Source organism: Alosa alosa, chromosome 8 (assembly GCF_017589495.1).
Source record: "Alosa alosa isolate M-15738 ecotype Scorff River chromosome 8, AALO_Geno_1.1, whole genome shotgun sequence".
In the NCBI taxonomy this organism is placed as follows: Eukaryota; Metazoa; Chordata; class Actinopteri; order Clupeiformes; family Clupeidae; genus Alosa; species Alosa alosa.
This window is the reverse complement of record NC_063196.1, coordinates 31867283-31893467: the sequence shown is the minus strand read 5'-3', so window position 1 is coordinate 31893467 and position 26185 is coordinate 31867283. Positions and strand designations below refer to the sequence as shown.

General features: G+C 42.4%; 1 protein-coding gene across 2 annotated transcripts in view; it reads right to left on the bottom strand.

Annotated features, from left to right (window-relative positions):
* Window positions 1-863: 863 nt before the first annotated feature.
* The window catches only part of LOC125299405 (5-hydroxytryptamine receptor 1E), a 37114-nt gene continuing 11792 nt past the window's right edge, over window positions 864-26185 (bottom strand). For both annotated transcript variants that reach the window (XM_048250673.1, XM_048250672.1), the window contains exon 2: window positions 864-2648. In XM_048250673.1, coding sequence (XP_048106630.1) covers window positions 1431-2570 — 1140 coding nt within the window. In that variant the 5' untranslated portion in view covers window positions 2571-2648 and the 3' untranslated portion in view covers window positions 864-1430. The remainder of the gene's footprint in view (window positions 2649-26185) is intronic.

Sequence of the window (26185 nt, the reverse complement as noted above, 5' to 3'; positions counted from 1 at the left end):
GGATGATCTGGGGAGATTTTGTAAAGACCAACGGTCTTAAATCCCTTGCTTTGTATTCTTCAACTTTATAGGGTGTCATAGGAGAATATTACGAGCCGTTTTATTGGCAAAGGCTGCCAATAATTGTGAGCAACGTGTTTTTGTTTAAAATATTATCTGTTTTATGATATTTTCTTAAAATAAAATTTGCTTCCCTTCAAGGTTGGATTTTTCTTCATTGTGAGATTACAATAAATCACCAACCGATTATTTTTCATACCTGTTTTTAGTCAACTTAGTTAGCAGAGGTGCCCATAATTCTGGAGGGTACTGTACATGTTACAATGTTTCATTCCAAGCCAAAGAAGTTCCTGCTTTCCTGCAGTCTTAACCTTCTGTTGTGAGGGATCCTGATCAATGTTATTCCAAAAGGTCGAAACACTCTCAAGTCTGCACCAATAAATAGCTTTAGCAGTGTAGTCTATGTATAGGTCAATTCCCTGGCAAAATAATGTCCCGGGTCAATTTGATCCGAACAGTCTGAAAGGGTGCGAAATCTGAACATCATACAAGGGTTAAAGCTTATAGAATTGCTTCTATAAGCTATAATTAAGTTTTAATTACATACCATACATGATTATTACCAACAAAGATTTCAATCTCTCAGCAGCCTTCAACAGACCACAGATCATGATATAGGTCCGATAACGTCCACTATACAGTGCAATCCCTGCCCCTAGCTTTTCTTCCGGCAACATTCGCCCAAGATGGTAAGCTGGTGCTTAGCGGGATACCGGCAACTCCAATCAGCCGTGTGTATGGACTGTATATGGAAATCACTTTGGATACTGACAAAATGTTGAATATGTTTGGTGTTTGTTTATTCATTTTCTGCATAAATTGAAAACCACTTCTTAAGAACCCCTCTGAAAATGGAAACCCCTGTGGTGCTTGATTGTTTCCAGTCTGGCAGGCTGTGACTGCCTTCCTGTCACTGGTTATTGGACTCATTTATCATACTTAATAGGTAATTCACACTCCTTTTGTACATGTTTTAATAGAAAATCTCCTGTTATGACAGTAAAGTCTTGGTGTAAGCCAAAACATTGCTTTGTAGTTTAGTTTAGTAGTACATTGCATCTTGCTTTCTTGCATCAGTGAGCTTCATTACAAACAACACTAGGTCCTACATGACCCACTCCATGGAAATTGTTTTTAAATACAACAGTGTCCAGCATGTCATTTTACAGAGCAATGCCAAATCAAATGTGCCTTCTAGGGTGCAGCACATGTTGCCTTATGTAAATTCCTTCAAGTGCAGTCATATACATAAACATTACATACATAAACATTAGAATTTGCATCTTCAAAAATCTGCTCCTACTCCCTGGGATAAGAGCCTGTAATCAAAGTCTTTACTCTATCAGCTACTGAGAAGTCTGCAAAACGCTTTATGCGTGCCCTTTCCGCCTGATCAGCTTCTTAAAAGCCAGCTTGAAGTCGTCATTGAAGCTGGTGTAAAGAAGTGGGTTGATGAGGGAGTTGATGTAGCCCAGCCAGGTGAGGAAGTCCGACACCTGAGGAGAGGGGCTGACCAGCCGCAGGCCCACAAGGACCTCCTTGATGAAGAAGGGCAACCAGCAGAGGATGAAGGCCCCCAGGATGAGCCCTAGGATCCGTGCCGCCTTCCTCTCCCGCAGGGTGCAGATCTGGTTCCTCTCGTCCGGCACGTCCAGGTCGGCCTCAAATGAAGGGATGCGGATGGTGACGTTGAAGCGGTCGAACTCCATGGAGGGGTCCGAGGTGGAGAGGTCGGACACGCAGAAGGTGTGCACCACGCGGCAGTGGCCGAGCGAGTGCTGGCTGTCCGTGCTGCGGCCGCTGAGGTGGCGGGAGGAGCCGCGCTTCTGGTACAGCGTCTTGGCCGCGCTGTAGATGCGGTAGTAGAGGACGAGGATGAGGGTCATGGGGATGTAGAACGCCCCCAGGGTGGAGTAGATGGTGTAGCCCACGTGGTCGTGCTCGATGACGCACTGGGTGGCCACGGTGGCCTTGTGGCGGTGCCGCCAGAAGAGGGGCGGCAGCGAGATGAAGACGGAGATGACCCACACCGCGGCGACCATGGCGGCGGCCCGCAGGGCCGTCCTCTTGCGCGCGTACTCGATGGCTTTGGTGATGGCCCAGAAGCGGTCCAGCGCGATCACGCACAGGTGCAGGATGGAGGAGGTGCAGCAGGTCATGTCCACGCTCAGCCACACCTCGCAGACCGCCTGGCCCAGCGCCCACGTCGTCATGGTGATGTAGACTACGCTGACGGGCATCACCAGGATGGCCACCAGGAGGTCGGTGATGGCCAGCGAGCAGATGAGGTAGTTAGCGGGCAGGTGGAGCTTCTTGGTCGTGCAAATGGCTGTGATCACCGCTATGTTGACCAGTGCCGTGAGCAAGGTCAAAACCCCGAGGAGGACCACCACCACGAGCCTCTCGGTCACCATGGGGACTCGAAACACTGCCCCCGTCGGCACGTCAGTGCAGTTTGTGGCATTGGGGGGCACCTCCGAGCTCTCCCACAGGTACCGCTCCATCTCCATGACTACCTCAGCCTGGCCCTCCTGCCAAGCTGGACTCCCTCCACAGCAGTGGGCAAGCGCTCCAGGTTAAAGGCAGCCCTGAAACACAAATGGGATTTTTAAATGCATTTCTCTTCATGGAAGGAGCACGAGGAAATCTAATGAACCGTCTCTTAAAATACTTCCAGGAGACGGCTAAAACCATAAGGGACTTTAATGAAAATGAGAGTTGGCAGAAAGAGTAAAGACAAGGTCATCTGCAATCAGAAAAATTTTTCTGTATAAGGGCATGCAGGATTTGATCTTCTTAGTTGTTCACATACACGTTCAATGTAGTTGTTCACATGTTGTTGTTGCTGTACCTGCTTATCCACATTTTCTGAAACTTGGTCTTGTTTTTTTCTTCTAAACTCTAAACACATAATTTACAAAAAGTCCATCTCCTACAAAAAAAACTGCACAAAAAATATGAGGCAGTTACTTTTGTTAACTCTTCTAAAACATTGTGGACAAAAGTATTGCACATAGACAGTTGACCTCTTGAATTTCCAGTAGATGTGGAATGTAGAAAATAGAAAATACTTACAAAAAACTGTTTATAACTAGCCTGGCTAACGCCAGACCTCATCTCATTGAGATGGGGTCTGGGAACTACACATTCATTTTCTCGTATTTGAGACGTGGTTTACGAATGCCCAGAGCCCTTTATTGAGCGCTACGAATGTTTATCAAATGCGTCTGTACGTAGCTCATAACCGCTTCGGTGTATCGTCATTGTCTTGCTGTCCCCCCTCCGTTCTGTGATTGGTTCCTTCGCTGAGGTGAAAACGAAGTCCATGGAATCCAGGCTGCCTAGCAGCACGAATAAAATCATGCGCATAAGGCAGCATGGGGAAACCCAGGCTAGTTTATAACAGTAAACATATATAGATTTATTCAACCCGTAAATGCAAGACCATTTTGTGTGCTTTGTGTGAGTTGTAACAGTTACAAAAACAAAAACAGATTACAAAAACAAAATCGAAAGGAAACACGAAATATAAAATTTTACTTGATACATAAGAATGGACTGTACTGTAGGTAACCAGCCTCCCATCTGGATCATGTTCATAATAAATGTCAGTTTTGGGGAGGGCAGGGCCTTAAAAGATGAATAAGTATCTGTTGTTTGTAATATTTTGCAATAATTGAAAACTGAGTCAAAGGCTGAGAATGTTGTAGCACTGCAGATTTTGTGTGGGTTTTTGGTCTGAAAGCAGTTTGGGGGAAAAAAAGCAAAACGTAGGAATCACCCTAATAAAATTTCACACCTAGCTTGTGAAAGCATGATGGGATTTAGTGACCTTGAAATATTGTTAAGTACTTCAACAACTTTTTGACCTCAATGTTTATCTAAGTTTGAGTGCAAGTCTGCTGTATTGATCAACCATCATTAGCACAAAAGGCCTAAATGAGAAGGCCTAAATGAGAATTTCTCACAAACATTCTCAGGGCCATGGAGTGGAACACAAACACATAACGCTAATGTGCAATTATAATTTCCAAACAGACGCGTTTTAGTGTGCATGTCACGTCAACATCTGTTTTTCCTTCAGATGTGTTCTCAGGGGAATACGGTACACGCTGCACTCTCAGACACAAAGAGTACCGTGAAATCCCATGGGCATGAGATATTATAGAGATGACAGAAATAAATCAGAGGTGGGGTTCAATTTCTTTCTGGACAGCATGTCCCCACAGGTCACAATAATGCTTCGCATATGAGGCATGTCAAACCAAACACTAACAACATATGGAATTTTTTTTTAAGTGTGGCATTTATTGACCTTTACTTTCAACAGCTGGTGACAGCCACCATCACCCTGTGTGCAAACACCAGTTCATTTGAAGCCATAGAGGTGGGGGGGGGGCAATATCACAAAAGAAGCTTTCAGCATGGTCATGGTGCACTGTGGCTCCAAGTGGCCCTCTGCACAGGAGGTGGTGATGTGCGTACGCCATGATTGACAGGTGGGCCCAATCATGCGAGGGGATCAGGTGGGAAGTACTGTGGGTGCCCAGGGGGGAGCTGCAGGAGTTCATGTTTCATTCCGCTGCAAAGACTCAATTCAATCTGACCAGATATGTGTATGTGACTGTATGGGGTATCATGTGGGATGCTGTTTCTGTGTCTGATGGACCTGGGCTACTCTCTATATTACCTGTTGCAATGCAGTCGCTACAAATCATCTGCAATAATGATTTATTGATGCATCATACACCAAACTGTCACCAAGTTAGCCCAGGAAGAGTGGGATAAACACAGCTGCATACAGCATGAACAAATCGACATTTCTTTGATTAACCACATGGTGGGGGTAGAGGGAAAAAATAACAGATTATTTTAGATTTCAGAACTAAATTACAGTTTTTCTCAATTGTTTACACACAATTACTGGTACTTGGGACACAATGACTACAACATGTAACTCGTGCACCAACCCCATGAACCAATTCTGCTAAACTACAAGCACAATTCCTGCTTTACACTCAACTTGCAGTTCTAAAGCACACCTTTTTTCAAAACACTACGCACAACTCTGCATTTGGCACAATTTTCATTAAGAAGATCTCTTGTTTTCACAAGGAACACACTCATCAACACACTAAAATTCTAAAGTTAATTGCCCTACTATGCACACTGACTCATCACATGAGCAAACACTTGTCACACAGTTTTACACTAAGCAATCAGAGCTTTAGCATAATGCTTGTGATGTGGATGAGGTGCTGTGGCCAGACCGAAACAGAAGAGAGGATGCAGCATTTTTTTTTACTGTAACTGTATACAGTAAATTATTCTGTTGTTTTTTTATGTAGACCACTGTATGTGCAACTTTATGTTGGTTGGGATGTACACTGTGTACATTGTTGTTGTGGGGAAAATAAAATATATTTGTTACAGTGTATTTGTGTGTTCTGAGTATAAAAACAATATTCTCAAATACTTTACAACACACTTATGTATGTACTGTCTGTAGTAAGTATAACATTGAACAAAAAAAGGTCTAAGTCATTATGATGAATGGAAAAGAAGTGTTTTCCATTCATTAGTGTTTTACATTGAGCACATCAGTGTTCAACTGGTTCTTATAAATGTCTATTCATATGATGGTTTGTGTGTGTCATTTGAAAACAAACATTTTGAGAAGAAATAACATTGTTTTGAATGTAAAGTTTCATTTTGCAGGAGAATTGAGGGGGTTTGCCCATTGTGTGTGTGTTTTTTTATTTGTGTGTAGAGTTCTGACAGTAGGCATGCTTTCAGAAACTGTGTGTAAACAATCGAGAAAAACTGTAATAAAAAAAGGCCTAAGTCATTATGATGAATGGAGAGGAAATGTTTTCCATTCATCATAGTGTTTTACATGGGCATGTCAACTGGTTCTTATCAATGTCGAATGTCTATTCATATGATGGTTTGTGTGTGTCATTTGAAAACAAAATACCAAAAACAATTTGGGGCAGCCGTGGCCCACTGGTTAGCACTCTGGGCTTGTAACCAGAGGGCTGCCGGTTCGAGCCCCGACCAGTGGGCCGCGGCTGAAGTGCCCTTGAGCAAGGCACCTAACCCCTCACTGCTCTCCGAGCGCCGCCATTATAGCAGGCAGCTCACTGCGCCGGGATTAGTGTGTGCTTCACCTCACTGTGTGTTCACTGTGTGCTGTTTGTGTTTCACTAATTCACCGATTGGGTTAAAAGCAGAGACCAAATTTCCCTCACGGGATCAAAAAAGTATATATACTTATACTACCATTTTGAGAAGAAATAACATTGTTTTGAATGTAAAGTTTCATTTTGTTTGCAGGAGAATTAAGGGGTTTTGCTAGCTTGGCTCCGCCCTCCTACGTACTTCCGCTCAATTTTCATTTTCCTTCAGTATTATGACATGTATTATGTAGTGTAGCAGAGTCTGGTAGGACCAGGCTAGGGGTTTTGCCCGTTGTGTGTGTGTGTGTTTTTTGATTTGTGTGTAGAGTTCTGAGAGTATGAGGCATCCTTTCAGAAAATGTGTGTAAACAACCGAGAAAAACTATAAAACAAGAGCGCAAAATTTAGAAGAATGAGCGCACAATTTAGTAAAGCAAGCCCATGATTTACAGTTTTTTCTGATGGCTTAAACCCTAACCGTGATTCTTATAGCACAATTTCTAAAACTATTTACTTATAGCAAAACCACTCACTGAGTTTGCAAAACTAAAAGCACAAACACTGCTTTGAACTCAGTTTGCAATTTTGTAACACACACTTTGCAAAACTGTAGGTACAATCCACTGCACAGCACTCTTTTTGCGGAACTGCTTTACACTGCTTTACACTCAAGATCCAAATGATCAACACACTCCTAGCAAAACTATACACATGTATGGCTATTATTTACACTATTTTGCCAACTGTCTGGCACACTGTCAAATGTGGAAACTGTTTTAGATAATTAGTTCACTTTGCAATCAGCCTAAGCACTATAAATAAGCCACAGGTAAGCTGTCCGTGTGGAGAGCAGGAGGAGTGAAAAGAGTGAGCATCATAATGACCCTGAGGGAAGCCAACCAACGGGTTCAGCCTAACTTGAGCCGCTACACTGTAGCAAGCATCATAAGGACATCTCGAAATGAGAATCGGTTAGTACAGTCACTTTGCACTAAGTTTTGTAGCACTGCCATACTTTAGTGAGAAACACAACACACATGTAAAATTACTGAAATTGTTACTTTACATCATTGCTAGACGTTGCTAGAAGCTGGGGGCAGAGGAAGAATGTTCACTGCAGAACAAGAGTCAGTATGGTGATTGCAAATAATATAGTCAAGAGACCCATATAGTCAGTATGGTGACTACAAATAATATAGTCAAGAGACCCATATAGTCAATATGGTGATTGCAAATAATATAGTCAAGAGACCCATATAGTCAGTATTGCAAATAATATAGTCAAGAGACCCATATAGTCAGTATTGCAAATAATATAGTCAAGAGAGCCATATAGTCAGTATGGTGATTACAAATAATATAGTCAAGAGAGCCATATAGTCAGTATGGTGATTGCAAATAATGCCATAAGGCTACGAGAAATACAGCAGCGCATAATTGAGGATGACGCCACCTTCCAAAACATACACAATGTGAGCATTTCTGTATTATTTGCCCGCAACAGAATCCGAATGAAACAAATCTACAGAGTCCCTTTTGAAAGAAACATTGAACTTGTAAAGCAGCTGCGATATGACTATGTGCAGGTAAGCTATAGTATCATTGGTACTGAATCTGGAAGTGCATACTGTATTGCTGTGCATGGGCCTGCTGTGCTGCATTTGTTTTGTCTTGTCCAGAGAGCGCTGCTTGCATGGGTTAAGGTTAGGGTTAGGGTTGGGGTTAGGTTTAGGATTAGGTGCCTTTAAGTCAGCGCTGGCAGCACTGCCTGGAAGACAACATTGGGGGCATAAAACACCATCGAGCGTCCGCAACTGGTTTACAGATCACCCACTCTTCACTGTACTTAACCTCCCCCCATACTCTCCATTCTTGAACCAACTGACGAGTTCTTCTTTGCCTGGTGCTGGAAGGTCTGTGACCGTCATCCCCATCAATACATAGCCCTTTTACAGGCAATGGAGGAGGCATGTGGGGATATTGATCAGGCATCATGTAAGCCAGGAATACGGCATTCCAGATGATGTCTTGGACTAGAGGACTTTGCATGTGATGTAGACCAAATGTTGTGGCCGGACCGAGAGAGACTACACAATGTAGACTGATTTTTTTTTTTTGAAATTACTATTTTGTGTGCTTAAGCCATCAGAAAAAAACTGTAATAAAAGAAGTCCACAATTTAGTAAAATGAGCCCACGATTTGCTAAAATGAGCATAGATTTAGTACATTTAGTACGTTTTCTCGATATAACAACAATAGATTTCTCAATGAGATCTCCCAGGCTCCGTACAAGCCTACAGAAGAGAACATGATCTCCGGGAACACTCATTCTTTAATTTATTTTCAGGGAAGACAAACATATGCCTTTCTACATTTAGTTAGTAAATTTGTACATTTTGTCAAGTTTAATACAAATGCCAGAGGCATCAGATAAAAACAGAAGAAATACTGATCAAGATAAACAGCTTAGGATAACAGACAGCAGTTGCCATTGAGGAAAACAAATGGTGTGACGTATGTTGCGCCTTCAAGCTCATTTATGCGTAACACAGATAAGATTTTTCAGAGGCTTGCACTCTCTTAACAGGATTATTATTCTGTAATGACAACAAGTGCAACACACACAGAGACACACAGACACGCGCACACACAGACATTCCTGCTGTGTCTCACTGAAACATCATGGCCCTCTTCTCCTGCTCCTGTAATACTCCCTGCACGTATGCACACACACACACACACACACACACACACACACACACACCATAAACAAACATGTGTTGGGAGCCAGTTTCAGTTCAGCATTCATCATGTGAAGGCTCAATGATGTAAAGGGGGTGAAGCTCAGTTCACCACAGATTTTAATTGCATGACCCCTGACAGTGTCAATCTGTTCTCCATATAAAGTGAAATCATTTCATAAACAAGTTCACATGTGGACTTCATTATGTGCGAGTTGACACATATACCCAGGCCCTTGATTCACAGAGAAGGAGTTGTGAAAGCTTCCCCAGAGATCTCCACATCTCTCTCTCTCAACCATTTGCTAATGAGCGCCTTCAAGTCTTCCAAGTCATTTCGTTTTCTTGCATGTTGCCATTCTTTGATAGCAAATTAATTTTTTCACTAAAGCTGACCGTGATAAAAAATGTGGACAAATTTGTCCCTCAGTCACTTTGTGACAGGATACCTTGTCATAGAATATTTTCAGCTACAGTGGTAATTCCTGTAAATTCTTGGAATGAGTAACCAATGCAAATAGATATCTGTTCTTGATAATGTCAAGAACTTTCAAGACTGTTGAAGTGGACCTACTTCCAATCTCTCCGCTCAGCTCAGCCAACTGCTAGATTGTGATAATAGATGTACCGCAGAGCGGTACAAAATATAACCGCCGCCCAGTCCTGCACATTCTCTCCGCAAAAATAAACCACACTTGTCAATTTGTCTCCATCTCCTACTCCATCCCCTACTTTTGTGTATGTGTGTGTGCGTGTCTCTGCTTACCTGCACCTGCATGCGCACCCCCTATAGCACTTTAAAAAATTCCTTGCGCAGGTATTCCACCTCTGAACACGGTGAACATTACATGGATCTACACCTGGTTGAAGTCTGGTGGCGATGGGGTGTCTGACGATGGGGGCAGGTTTGAATAGACTGGGAGCTCCTAGTCAGAGCCCTGCACGTCAGCGGCACAGGGTATTGGTTGCTAACAGCTGGGGCTGAGTGGCAGCTGTTCTCGGCAGACCCTTGTGCGACTGAGCAGCCCTATTCAGGGACCGCACTGCTCACCTCAAGCTGAGAAAGGGCCTAGAAAAGGTGGCCTAAAAAATGCCCACTCAACTCACGCCTGGACAGGATGCCGCGCCTGTCGGGTCATTCCACTCCTGCTGTCGAAACAGAAGAAACAAATCCTACAACCTTAAACTGGCAACATGGAACATAAGAACTCTCCTGGACTCCTACGGCAAGACCCCATAGAAGGACAGCCCTGGTTGCAGCCGAGCTGAGCCGATATGATATCAACATTGCTGCTCTGAGTAAAACCAGGTTCCTTGATGAAGGGTCTCTAACAGAGGAGGGCATGGGCTATACCTTCTACTGGAAAGGCTATCCCCCAGGTGGACAACATCTGCATGGTATGGGACTAGCTATTAAGAACACACTACTGCCAAGGCTCACTGAAACACCTGTCGGCATCAGTGAAAGACTGATGACCCTTCGTATCCCCCTGGTGAAGAACCGCTATGCCACACTGCTAAGTGTGTATGCTCCAACTCTACCATCTGACAGTGAGTCTAAAGACTCTTTCTACCAGACACTGGATGAGGCTCTCCACCAGATCCCCAAAAACGACAAGATCCTCCTGCTTGGGGACTTCAATGCTCGTGTTGGAAAGAATAGTGGAATATGGAAAGGAGTACTTGGCAGGCATGGGGTTGGTCAGGCCAACTCAAATGGCATGAGGTTACTTACCCTCTGCTCTGAGCACAACCTGACCATAACCAACACCATCTTCCAGCAAAAGACCAAATACAAAACATCATGGATGCACCCACATTCCAAACATTGGCACCTGATTGATTATGTCATCGTGAGACGTAGTGACATCAGAGACGTGCTCATAACCCGGGCCATGAGGTGCAGAATGCTGGACAGATCACCGCATGATCATGACCAAGGTCCTCATGAAATTGCGCCCCCCCTCCCATGCGAAAACGTGGACCCAGTAGGAGGCGTCTAGACTGTGTCCGTCTGAAAGACACCACTACAAGGAATGAGTTCCGTCACTCCCTGGCTGAGAAACTAGAGGAGCTACAACTCCTCCTGAGGGGTGGAAAAGCCACAGAACAGCAGTGGACCTCTATTACGGCAGCCCTTCATGAAGCAGCAGCCCAAACAATCGGCTATAAGAGCAAGAACCATCAAGACTGGTTTGATAACAACTCAGTGGCCATTCATAACCTATTAAGCATCATGCACAAAGCACATCAGGAAACCCTAAAAACCCCTTTATCCAGCACCGCCAGACTGCAATGGCAAAAAGCTCGTCGAGAAGTGCAGAGAACTCTGAGGACCTTACTGAACAAATGGTGGCTGGAGAAGGCTCATGAAATCCAGACATTCGCTGACAGAAATGACATGCACAACTTTTACAATGCAGTCAAATCTATCTACGGCCCAATAAGTCACTGCATTTTAACACCTTACTAAATCAGGACTCTGATGCAGACTATACCATCCTGGATGAACTGCCTGGATTTCCCCTTATTGACAACCTCAGCCAACCTCCAACCTTCCTGGAGGTTCTGTCAGCTGTCCGCTCCCTGAAGCACAACAAGTCTCCTGGCTCTGACAATATTCCTGCAGAACTGCTAAAGCAGGGAGGGTATCTCTGCACAAGAACAATACACTGTTACATCACCAAGGTTTCGGCTGATGAAAACATCCCACAGCAATGGAGAGATGCCAATAGTGTTACCATATATAAAAGCAAAGGGGATAGGGCTATTTGTGGAAACCATAGGGCCATTTCACTTCTTGCAGTGGCAGGCAAGGTCCTGGCCAAGGTGATGCTAGAGGCTGATCAATGACATCACAGAGTCTATGCTACCGGAGTCACAGTGCGGATTTAGGAAGAACAGGAGCACAGTCGACATGGTCTCAGCACACAATCCGGCAACTCCAAGAAAAGTGCAGGGAACAACATAAAGACCTGTTTATGGCGTTTGTGTACCTCTCCAAAGCCTTTGACACTGTGCAGAGAGATCTCTTGTGGGAAGTCCTCCACCGGATTGGATGCCCCACTAAGTTTGTCAATATCCTTCGTCAGTATCATGAGGGAATGACTGCTAGGGTGACAATTGGAGGTCAGCAGTCAAGTCCTTTCCCTGTGCGCACAGGGGTAAGGCAGGGGTGTGTACTGGCACCAGTGCTTTTTAACATCTTCCTCATATGTGTCACCCAGCTTCTCCACAAGGATATTGAATACAACAGTGGGGTGACAGTAGCGTATAGGCTGGATGGTAACCTCTTCAATCTCAGGAGCCTGCAGGCAACCACCCAACTAGACAGAGTGAGGATACTTGAGCTGCAGTATGCAGATGACTGCGCTCTCATATCTCACTCTCCACAAGGCCTCCAGTCTGTCCTAGATGCAGCAGTGAGGGCATACAGCAGGATGGGTTTGACCATCAACACCGCTAAAACAGAGGTAATCTGCCAATGGAGTGCCAACATCCCACCCACACCACCCATCTTCACTATTGCAGATGAGAAACTGTCAGTTGTTCCATCATTCAAGTACCTGGGGAGCATTATCTCTGAAGACAATAGTATTGACAATGAGGTCCAGAATAGAATCAAACAAGCATCAGCTGCCTTTGGGAGACTCCGGCGGCGGGTTTTTCAGAACAAGAACCTTCATCCCAACACAAACATCTGCGTCTAGCGGTCTGCATCACCACCCTCCTCTACAGCTGTGAAGCCTGGGTTACTTACACCCTCTACAGCTGTGATGCCTGGGTTACTTACAGCCGCCACATCAAGTCCCTGGAGCACTTCCATATCTGCCGTCTCCAGCGCATCCTGGGAATCACTTGGCGTGACAAGAGTGCCTCACACTGAGATCCTCAACAGAACAGGCTGTAAGAGAATTGAGGCCACCATCACCCAGCACCAACTGCGTTGGTTGGGGCATGTGATAAGGATGCCCTACAATCGTCTGCCCCGCAGAGTGCTATATGGCCAGCTACACCAAGGTCAGACATGTGTGTGTGTTTTTATGTGTGTGCGTGTGGGTGTGTTTATGTTTGTGTGTGTGAGTGTGTGTGTGTGTGCGTGCCTGTGTGTGCATGTGTGAGTGTGTGTGTGTGTGCGTGCCTGTGTGTGCATGCCTGTGAGTGTGTGCATGCGTGTGAGTGTGTGCTTGCCTGTGTGTGCATGTGTGAGTGTGTGTGTGTGTGCGTGCCTGTGTGTGCATGCCTGTGAGTGTGTGCGTGCCTGTGTGAGTAGCTGATTTGGGTCTCCATCAGTGGAATTCCTCAAATCTTGGCATGCATTCAGAGGGTGTCACTTCAAATTCCGTGCAGTTTTGAACCTGTCAACCAAAGATACCTGCAATTACTACGCTTTGTTTTTGCTTTTTCATTTTTAACTAGGTGGCGCTATACATCAAATGAGTGGATATGAAATGAGTTGACATAGCCCTTTGAGACCAAAATACAAAAAAAAGTTGGTCAGCCTGTGGCCCTGCGGTTCTCGAGATATTCACAGAAAACTGTGCCCGGCCTACTCTCCTTCTTCTGGGGTCTGTGCGGCGGGTGGACGACAGATCGAAACGAAAAACAATGGTTCCGCATCAAGTTTCGTGTACCCCGGTCTTTCAGTACCCCGGTCTTTCAGTGTCCCGGGAATCATTGACACAAAATTACTGAAAACGATATGCTAAAACCGATATGCTGCGCGGCGGTCATAATAATCAAATCCTCCTCCCACCTATAGTGCACCTACAGTAAACCCTGACAAATTCCTTTGAACTCTTCATAGTTGTGGAACTAATCAGCTCAAATGCTATGGGTCTACTCTGTTTTTGTTTTTAGAATACAGTGCAATCAATCACCTGTAGTTTCACAAAATGTTGATGAAAACTTATGGGATACTTGGCAGGAGGAAATGATAGCATAATGAAGCCACTTAGCTATTTCACTGGCACGGTGAAGGTAAACTGTTTCCACAGAGCAGGCTGTGGATTGGCAGTTAAAGAATGCCTATTTCTGTGCTACAGAACACTGAAAGGAAGCTCATCATTCCATAATGAAGTGAACTGCATTTGAACAAAAGAGCAGCGAATGAATGAGTGTCATATGTAAATGTAATCTCTCTCTCTCTCTCTCAAGTACATTAACATTAATTATGATCTATCTGCTCTCATCTGATAATTAATGTCATGCATATTTATTTTTCTACTCCAGGGAGAGAATGCTTCAGAATGATTGACCTCATTGTTCACATGTTGAGCTTTCTTTCCATATCCACAGCACTCACTCTTAAAGGGACACCAGGCAAGCCTGATGCTTTTTCTCTACGAAACTCCCCCTCGCTCGGTCTGAAGCTCTTTTCCTTTTCTTTGCATCTTCCGTCAAGGGTTTTAGCTGCTTCTTCGCCCGGCTCTGCCCGTTCTACACACACGTTTGCAACAATCGCTAGCGTTTTAGTTAGCCTGCCTCTGTGCTGTGGATGCAGGATGTAAACTGATCCTGCTTCGGTCGGCGGGTACGATACACTGAACTTGCAAGCGGGATATTCTTCCTACAGGCAGTAGGGGCGGGCGAGAGAGTCTTCATTCGCCCTGTAATGAGTCATTTAACCATATACCGACTTACAAAGATGAGTAATTAACACGTAAACGTTGCCTGGTGTCCCTTTAAATGCAAATGCATCTTCCCTAGCGAGGACCTTCCTCCTGAACTACATTGCACAAATGCACAAATATCCTACAGAGGGATTCTCTCATCTTTCAATAAACATGTAAACCGTGCATAAAGAATGAATTCATGACAAAACAAGCCCCTGACCCTGTATGCTCGTCCAGGCCGTACATGACAAACAAACTCCCACAAGCTCACTAGAAGGAAGGAGCTCTGCAGGCTGGCCACATGTGTCCTACTCTGAGCCATCAAAGGGAACATCTCATCCATGTGACTACACTTAACTCGATTCCAGGATGAAGTCACACAGGATGTCAACTGGGCTGACCCCTTTGAGGTTCCTGGAGCCATAAGTAACAACAGAGCTGGCAACTAGTAGATACAGTAGCAACGTCTGGGACGAAGAGGTCAGTGCATGATGAACTCTCTCTTGCTCACTGCAAACAGAGGGTGGAAATGCATCCTAATTTGGCCTCAATGCTCTGTAAGAGATATGATACACACTGTCCAACGCAAGCACTCTGGATGATGCATCATGCCCTAGTATGCAAGTGGAATACAGAAAGCAGTTTGTTATGTTTGACAGTAAATGTGAAATGATGATCACGATGATTTACAAAATGTAATATATGGAGGCATTAAACACAATGTGCACATCGTGAAATCTTAAGAGATGCAATATTATTGTATTGTGGCCCAAATATCATGATAGTATCATCATCTCTGTAACAATTTAACCAATAAAAAAAGGTTACAGTAATAACTGACTTTGATTTTTGTCAATATTAACAGCTATGGGGCCTTCACATACAATGTGCAATACAACAAGTGTGTCGCTACGTCTATAGGCAAAGTGATGCAGAACAGTGTGCTACACATGAGTGAGATCGCACACCTGCCACAGTCAAAGTTCAAAATGGCTGATTTCTGACCGCTTCACACTGTGATGATGACTATTTTGTGTAGAACCCAACAGCAGCACAAATCTCTCTGTATTTGAAAGGGCAACAAAAAGACAAAATATGCCGGACGGAGCGCCGTAGTCGCCAGCGTTCCTGCGACATCAAGACAAACAAACAAATTTACAAAAACAACAATTGACGCACAAGACAAAAGATGCCTGATGGAGCGGCGTAATCGCCAACGTACCCGAGACACCTAGCGGTAGACATACAAGACAGACAACAAACAAAAATGAACAAGTAATAAAATAAACTAGAAATGTAATGCCAGAGGAATTACAATAGTGGATGGAAAGCTGCTGGCTTAATGTTGGTGGGGAGATTCCTGGAAAAAAAATGTTTTAATCACTTAATCTTTGAGTTCATACAAACCCTCGTACCAAAAAACCTTGTGCGTCAAGGCGTTCTTGAGATAAAACACTCAAGGTGTTTTTGACCTTGACATTTGACCTTTGACCTCCAACATCAATTCACTTCATCTTTGAGTCCATACAAACACTTGTACCAAATTTGAAGCATATGTGTCAAGCCGTTCTGGAGATATAATGCGCAAAGCATGAGATATGGCTGTGACTTTTATTTTGACACACGGGAAACACTTAAACAGGATGTGTAGTTTTAGGGAGCCAGATTGTATGCATTAGAAGCTGAGACAGTTGGATCCACAGGTGACACCTATGCCAGTGTTCTGATTAGCCCGGGAACTACTCTGGGAGCTTAACGAGCGCAGCTGGCTTTAGGCCATTATGACATCACAGCCATTCAAGTCTATGGGGGAAAAATTAGCTTTTTAAAATTTTTAATCCCCTATTTCTCAAAAAGTATAAACTAAAAAAAATCTGAAATAATAACTCTCTTGTCCCACTCCAGACCTTTAGAACAGTTATTTCAACATGTCTGTACGTTAAGCGGTTAGAGTCGCATTCATTCTTGAAAAGGTTATAAGAAGAAGAAGCCAGGAGATTTCAAGATAGTGGATTCCATCCACTATAATAATTAAGAAATTAAAATAAAGAAAAGTCCGTGTTAACTTAGTCCAACTCAGTCCAATGGCAATGAAATGGCGCACAGCTGCATCTTCAGACCTACCCGGAGGATCCAACGTTAACATAGGCCTTCTGTAAGTGACGTTAGTAGGCCTACTTGTAGACTGCAGTCTAGAGATCACTGGAAGCATAGAAGCTAACCGTCTGAAGTCATGGGCGATCCCGCAGATCAGCAACTCAGTGGATCCCCGACAGCGACAGCCTGATGCTCCAAGAGACTGCAGAGCTCCCCAACGTCAACGGTAGTTTCGAACGTTAGCAGCTAGAAGCTAGTCTGCTCAATCCAGACACCAGGCAAGGCAGATGGCAGCTCGCAGGTCAGCAGCAGCTCGGCGGCCGCGGCAGATCCCTCGCAGAGTAGGCCCAGGTCGCCATGATGACGCCAACGACATCAGCCGACTTGGAAGCAGTAAAAGGGACTAAGAATAACACGACGACTATCGAAAATAACATAAATGAAGAGAGAATACATTTAACTAGACAAATCAATACAAAAAATGAACATGACATTACATAAAATTACGAACATTACATAAAAACTAGAGCCCGACCGATTTATCGGCGGGCCGATATTATCGGCCGATATTAGGCATTTTCCAAACTATCGGTATCGGCATTTATAATGGCTGATAAATGAATATTTTAAAAATAAAATAAAAACGGACGAAACACCCTTCAACCTGGGTTTATTACATTTATATTACATGTATATTACATTTTGTAAATCATCGTGATCATCATTTCACATTTACTGTCAAGCATAACAAACTGCTTTCTGTATTCCACTTGCATACTAGGGCATGATGCATCATCCAGAGTGCTTGCGTTGGACAGTGTGTATCACATCTGAAAATAATGGGACAGCTGACAGATGCAACTGTCAATGCTGTCTGTGATCACACAATGATTCATTATGTGTTAATTGCTGTATCCTTTTTCTAGAGGAATATGTTAATATTGTCAACAAAATTTAATGTTTAATAGTATGGAATTCATAAATACAAAACCTTTTTCTGGAAAGCATATACAGAGAATGGTGACCTATAAGCTGTTGAACATACCGGTACTGTACGTTATTGATAGAATCATATGAGAGTGTGTAAGAAGGGAGATTTTGGATTGCTTCTAGAATTGCAAATCAATTCACTGTAATCTCCCATCACACAACAGTGACAAATCTCCTAGCTGTCAAATAAATTGCTCTTGAGCTCCACTGGAAAATTGTCAATTACATGTCATTTAATCAGTTAAATGTTTATTTAGGAGATCTCATTTTAATTTATCTTGTGTGAAACATCATTTGAATTGCCTTTAGTGAAAGAAATTGCACTGTTCAGGATAATGAAATATATTTTTTGTGCTATGCATGACTAAAACGAATAATAGGCCCTTGCCAGTTGATGGGAACTTAATGGGTTCTTCAACTCTATCTTAAAAGACTCAATATCATTAAGCTTCCATGATAAAACAACAGAGAGGCTGTTTAAGAGGATGAAGAGGCTGAATGAAGTGCAGTACTGATGGACAAAAAACTAAGCATCTCCAAGAGCTAAGACAAGATTTACGGCCCGGGTCGTCCCCTCCGCGTCCAGGTCCCTAGGTCAATCATTTACGACAGATGACTTTTGTCAGGGAGAGATCAGAAAGCAGTGCTATTACTCTGCTGTCACACAACTGCTGTCACCGAGGAAATGTATGACCTTTTCAGAGAGGAGATTGCACTAGCCATCCTGTAGGCCTATTATCATAAAACCACCTGGAGACAAGCACAGCCCTATATCAATGAAGAGGCCATCCATCAGTGAGACATGAAAGATGAAGGCAGCTAATCAATCAATCAATCAATCAGATTTGATTCTATATAGCGCCTTTTATGCAACATAGTACACATGTACATAACAGCAAAACATGAATATTCAAGTATAAAAATAGAAATTAATTAGATAAGAATAAGAAGAGATAAAAGAATATCTATTGTTAATTGACTGAATAATAAATTGTCAATGACAGTCACATATTCAATCAATCAAGGCCTCAAGGTTATTTGTCAGTGGAGAGAGGAATTCGTAGAACAGAACATTCAATAACAAAACTAATTCAATTTAAATTTCAACATGTTCAAGAAGGACAAAAGTCCTAAGGTTGATACACAGCCTGTCTAACTGGGGTGCAATGCAAGCAATCAGAAAATCGCAAGAGGAAATGGAACATTGAAAGCGGTATTGCTAATGATAGGATGATTGAACAGGGTCCACACACTCATTTCCACTTCAGCTTGTATTAGACTTCCCTTTGCCAGCACATTATGCTAGATGTATCAGTCAAAAACAGCTGACCTGTTCCCACTCCAACATTTCCTGTAGCTCAAAATGACATAGAAACAGATTATTTTAAGGAAAGTGAGACCATATTAAATACCTTTTTTCGAATGGATCCAGGAATAACTGAGTGATTGTCAAATAAAAGGCTGAAGACTAAGAGAAATGAAAGGATTCTGTGTTATTGCACTGCACAACCCCTTACCACTGATGTGTGTTGTTCCATGCAGAACTGCAACTCTCTTCACTGCAGCAAATATTTATCCAAATCCAACTCAAATAGGACTCCAAATGCACTATGTCCAAAAATGCATGTTTACATGACCAGTCAAGCAAGCAAATACTACAGATGTCTGATAATATTTATGTATGAACAACAAATGCAGGCGAAATTCAGAGAGAGAGAGAGGGAAATCAAAGCTTCTTATAAAAGATTAAAACGCATATTTGGTAGAAGGTATTAATACTCAATGATATTAGAAGCCTTTTGATCCAGAAGTAATAAAGCACCCTCATGTGGAGCACAATACAGTCTCAAACTGTGTGTTATTGGACACTTTCATACCTCTAAATAAAATGTTTTAATAACTCTAGAGAAAAACCCAACATTTTCTGCAAATCCATGCATCTTTTTAATTAGTCAACCAAGTGCACAGCATTCTGCAGCTCAGTGGCATCCTGTATCCAGCACACACACTGCTGTGGTCAATTCGTTACATGGGCACATGACTGTAGATTCCTACTTTCAAAGAAAGTGAAATTCAAAGTATCATAGGCACTTTAAGCACAAAGTGTGTTTATCGCCATTTTCAGACATGACGTCCAGACATTGCTTGGGTAATTCAGTCCGGATCTCAAAAGAACTTGAGTTTTCAAACATGGCCTTCACACACGCAGACATTGCCCGGGTTTGACTTCATACCTGAAGTAAATACACGGGTGGTTTAAGTGAGTGGAGAAGGTTGACGCATAGCCTATAGGCTGTCATGGTACGACGCACAATATAGGTTCAATAATGATGATTAATAATGCTAATAAGGCAAGTCCAGATCGTTGATACGAAAAGGTTTGAAAACATGTATTTTATTTTCCCTTAAAAGTGTAACGTGTTTCCCAAAGATGCACTCGCAAGAAGATCCTGCAGACTGAAAGTTATGTTAAGTCTGTTGGAGTTGTAGTGTAGTGTGGACCAGGGCACCAACTAAACCAGCGTTTCAATTTCCCCGCACAAGATAAAACACAAAGAGGATGACTATAAAAGTGGGCCTCTCCACATCAGATTTGTGATCTTGAGTAGGAGAGCACTTTGATGGATGTGTGTAGGCAGGCAGATCTGTCAACAGAGACAGTGATTGACAGCTAGATCAAGGTCATAAATCTAGGAGTAAGTGAGGGGACACATTAGTTAGAGTCTAGACAGAATCTTGTACTAGACATGATTCATGTGCAGAGTTGTCTTCACCCAATTGACCCACCTTTGTCTATTAGTGATAAATTCACAGTATTGTTCAAATTATTGTTTTATTATTGTTTTAAAATATTGTTTCAAATTATTATTTTATCTTGGTTATTAACTGATATGCTGAAATGGATTTCTTATGTTTTGGTTGGAGTGTAACATGAGAGTTCCTCTAGAAATACAAGGACTTTGTTTTACCTCATACAAATATTTCATATGTGTACAATAATATGTAGTGAAGATCTTTGGAGAGATGTCTTTGTGTCTTTGGGTGATATTTTGCGCCAAATCTGTTGTAAGTAAAATGATACATGGCTTTGGAAGGCGTTATTACAAGAAATCCAATACAAGTTTGAGAAGAGTAAAGAATAGAGATACAGTTTCTTTTCATGACAAGGATTCTAAATGAGCAACCACCTTCATCAGACATTAGCTCTGTTATGTGCTGGAGATCTGTTTCACAAAATGTCTTATTTCAAAATGCATCAGTATCTAATGGGAGTTCATAGCTCATGCAAATCAACTCCAGCCCACCCCGAGATGCTGTTGGGCATATTGCAAACCTTTTTAGTACCATTTTTCCATCTTCTGATTGCATCAGAAATTAAACAGTCGCGTTTTACTTTTCAATGGATCTCCACCTGAACACTTCATTACTTTGCTTTCTTGCCTTTTGTAAATACTCACAAAATGGGTAAAAATAGTCACTCCTTTTCCTTTTCTAAAAACTCACACAAAATGGGTAAAATAGTCACTCCTTTTCCTTTTCTAAAAACTCACACAAAATGGGTAAAAATAGTCACTCCTTTTCTAAAAACTCACACAAAATGGGTAAAAATAGTCACTCCTTTTCCTTTTCTAAAAACTCACACAAAATGGGTAAAATAGTCACTCCTTTTCCTTTTCTAAAAACTCACACAAAATGGGTAAAATTCACTCCTTTAAAAAAAACTGACACAAATGGTTAAAAGAGTCACTCCTGGACGTCCAGAGGGTGAGAGCAGTGTCTTACCCATCCTCCATTAGCATTTCTGTATGCATATATCCATGGTTAATGTACCCTGTGGGTATGCAAATATGTTTACTGCACTTCTGAATTTATTCTTGTATGTATAGGCTACTCTGCTATTGTTGTGAAGGATCTGATGCAAGGGTCTACCCTTTCTGTCTTATAAAATGAAAGGATGAATAGTTTCCCATGCAAGAAATATGAAAGTTCATTCAGTAAATAGGGCTAAAGTTGTATAATATATAGAGATAAAACGTCTGCAAGTCAAAACCAAAATGAATGGAAAGTGATTCACATCAAAATAAAGGAACTCGGCTTGATGGTAGTGGTCTAGTCACATAGCCTTCCCATACTCTACTCTGTCACATAGCCTTCCCATACTCTACTCTGGTGAGCACCAGATGACAGCAGGACATGTTGGACAACAATCGTGCACATATGGATGTGCTGGATGTGGCGCTAAGTCCTTAAGACTTTGATTAGCACACCAGTGATGCAACGCTGCACAGAGATGTTGTACTGTCTATTTATCACCACTGATAGAGTACAAAGTTGCCAACTGGAACTCCAAAAATAAACAAGTTAGAAACCACAGTGTTTTATGATAAAACATTTCCAGTTAACAGACTAGAGTTGACTTTATATTTAAATCTTTCGTTCTCAATACCAATTTCAAGTTTTTGCCTGAAATTGGACAGCGACTGTTTCAGAGGCCACTGTTCCCACCTAGTTTAGCCCATAATCAAATGCTCTTGACCTCTTAGGAAAGCTGAGACACTGTAGTGTCTTAGGAAGCAATCAGATGTGATGTACTGGCACAGAGTTGCAGAGGCTAGAATATTGTTTTTTATTTCTTCCAGATTACAAGCATCTCTGAACTGACCACATTTCAGCCCTCTAGGTCAGTGGTTCTCAAAGTTGGGTCCGCCAAGGGGTCCGCAAAATAATTTGCTTGAAATTATAGTGGATGTAATCCACTATCTTGAAATCTCCTGGCTTCTTCTTCTTCTTATAACCTTTGCTTTTTACCTTTTCAAGAATGAATGCGACTCTAACTGCTTAACGTACAGACATGTTGAAATAACCGTTCTTAAGGTCTGGACTGGAGTAACCTGACTCTCGCCAGATGAATTTCGTTCCGCCTAGCTCCGCCTAGCTCCACTCACATCCATCTGGGATCGGTTCCGTTGAGAGTGATTTCAGCACGAGATTGTATGGTAGAGCCAATCAGGACACAGGGCGGGAGTTTCATAGATGTGACGTAGGGTAGAAGCGACTGTGAGACTGTTGTCAGCGTCACGGGTTGGCTTCGATGTGAGTGGTTGAAGTAGCACGTCAATAGATGACAGACAAGTGGCTTATCCAATCATATGCAAGGATTTTTTGATAAGGCCCAGCCTTCTGAAGCACCACTCCAATGGATCGATCCCAGATGGATGAGTGGAACTAGGCGGAACGAAATTCATCTGGCGGGAGTCAGGTTAGATCATTATCACTAGGCTAGTGGTTTAGGGCGCAATTTTTTTTTGGAGTGGGGCAAGAGAGTTATTTTTTCAGATTTTTTAAAAAGTTTATACTTTTTGAGAAATAGGGGATTAAAATGTTAAAAAGCTAATTTTTCCCCCATAGACTTGTATGGCTGTGATGTCATAATGGCCTAAAGCCAGCTGCGCTCGTTAAGCTCCCAGAGTAGTTCCCGGGCTAATCAGAACACTGGCACAGGTGTCACCTGTGGATCAACTGTCTCAGCTTCTAATGCATACAATCTGGCGCAAGTGTTTGTATGGACTTAAAGATGAAGTGAGTTGATGTTGGAGGTCAAAGGTCCATGAATACTCTGAGCGCGATATCTCAAGAATGCCTTGACATACATGCCTGACATTTAGTATAAGTATATATAGTATAAGTATATATACTCTTTTGATCCCGTGAGGGAAATTTGGTCTCTGAATTTATCCCAATCCGTGAATTAGTGAAACACACTCAGCACACAGTGAGGTGAAGCACACACTAATCCCGGCGCAGTGAGCTGCCTGCAACAACAGCGGCGCTCGGGGAGCAGTGAGGGGTTAGGTGCCTTGCTCAAGGGCACTACAGCCGTTCCCACTGGTCGGGGCTCGAACCGGCAACCCTCCGGTTACAGGTTCGGAGTGCTAACCAGTGGGCCATGGCTGCCCCGTGAGTGTTTGTATGGACTCAAAGATTAAGTGAATTGATGTTGGAGGTCAAAGGTCAAATGTCAAGGTCAAAAACACCTTTAGTGTTATATCTCAAGAACGCCTTGACACACAAGGTTTTTTGTTACGAGGGTTTGTATGAACTCAAAGATGTGTTTCAATGTTTTTTTTTCCAGGAATCTCCCCACCAACATTAAGCTAGCAGTTTTCCATCCACTATTGTAATTCCTCTGGCATAACATTTCTAGTTATAAAGTTGAGTTTTATCATTTTAAAAATTAATATCTACAGATGATGCCCCTTTTCACCCATAAAACTTAAAAAGCCATGAAGAACCATTCCTACTACTGCTTAGCTTGGCTTATTTGTTAGCCAGCTAGCTGATGAATGTGTAGAAATGTTTGAGTCAGTCCATGTTGTCAAGTAATACAAAATCCAAAACTGACAAAATCCAAAACTGACTTAGAATGTTGGGGGGAGGTGGGGGAGGGAGGTAACCGTTCCACCGGCAGGACACTGAGATCCGAGTGGTCTAGACCCAAGTTACCCACAGACCACAGTGTGTTATGATAAAACATTTCCAGTCAACAGACGACAGTAAAGGGATGGTTCGGAGTAATTTCACCGTAGGGTCCTTTGCACCACGACCTCGAACTAAACATCCCCCAGAAGCTTTTTCCCCTTTTTTCCCAATGTTCTTCCAAACATTGGAGCGCTATCATGCTGATGAAACCAACGGTGTTTCTCGTAATTACCCCACTAATAATGCCCGGAATGGTACTAAAATTCTACAGTATAGTACAAATAGGGTCTTTACTCATAAAACGAGGCATTGGAAAGTTTGTGAGTACACCAGGAGTTTTATTTAAATAACACTTAAAACAATGCCTCATAATTAGATTAAGGAGTACTGTATATGTAAGCATTGTTTGCCATGACACGTCAGATACTGGGTCATCTTAATCATTATAGTCTTGGTCTCTCACTACCCAAAGTCTTGCTGGAACAACAAGCCCAATGACCTTATCTCTGATAAATGGAGGAGGAGAAGACAAAAGGTTTTAGCTGTTTTGGTATAGCACAGAATAACAATGAAACAGACTTTCTGTGATAGATTTAGGAAGTCTTATCAGAACTATTTGAAACAGTACCAGGAATCCATTGCGGCCACAGAAACAAGGCAAGCTGACACAGACCAATTCTGTCCTTGTCCTTTGTCCTTTAAAGAGCAGGCACTAGAGGGAAGGTACAAGCCCCGACAGATATGCCACACAGATCATCAAAATGCGACTCAATACAGCTTATCAGTATTGTTCCCTGGGAGCCATACCTATAATCTTAGGGTTGCTTCTGTGTTGATTTACAGGGGAGCTATGAATATGACCAAAACAGTAAACAATACATAAACATATTGTTGTGTTGCCCTTTGGCAAAGACAATTACAAAAGGCCCAATTTGGGGTCATTTTTTAAAATCATTTGTATGAATAGCAGCTTATTCAGAAAAGACATCAGGTTAGACACAATGATCTCCATCTTAAATAGTGGATTCATTTGTGTGCTACAATATTTTGTCATAATCTTCAAAGGATTAAATGGATACTTCCCCTTCATGTTCCTTTACCAGTGTTGTCTGCTTTTAGGTGACGAATATAATCAAGTGGTTTATCCTGTTTTCAAAGTCTCTATCAAATTAATGTTTGCCTGTGGCATCTGATGATGGTTTTATTAAAACCAGGTATTGCCACTTGCAGTTATTCAGTTATTTCACAAAGCCTGCATGTAATGTCCTTGTAATACAAAGTATCTTTCCATGGAGGGATATACAAGCTGTTGATTGACAGAATGCAAGGCCACGCTTCATCTGTCTAGACCTTGCTGCTGTGGGGGCGCCAAAGGAGTCCGGCCTGGGAGACTATGGATTTTTTAGTCCAGTCATTTTAGGAGAAAGGGTTGAACAAATTGCAACACAAGCAAACTTAACTGATTTTGAATCCTCAATATGTCCTGAGTAAGGGAAAAAAAAGCCCCGAAGAATCTCGATATGGGAAAGTTTAGAAAAAGACCTAAATATACCCTATTCATGCGCCTATACAGTATTCTCACGCAAATAGGGGGGAAAAATTAACCTTCACATATCACCATGAAAATTACTGAGTTGATTACTTACATCAAGACAAACAAAACATTTATTATAAGTTTTTTGAAATTGTTTGTCAACATGGGCAAACAGGGCATAATGTAATTATGTATAGCTGATGTATAGTGACCCAAAACTAATTGCAACATTTGACAAACAAATTGTCCAAGGCATGGAGGAAGATAATACATGTCTTAACTGGTGTTATATATCATCTAGAGGGTATATGCTTATAGAAAATATATAGTTTAGGGTGTTTCATTTGTTTTCCCTGGACAGTATCGGCCAAAATGTATCCACTTTACACTAGATTCACCTTTACAGAATAGAGGGCAATGTATTGTGCATGGCATAGAGGAAGATGGGAAATGTCTTAAATGGTGTTATATCTCCTCCGGAGGGTATA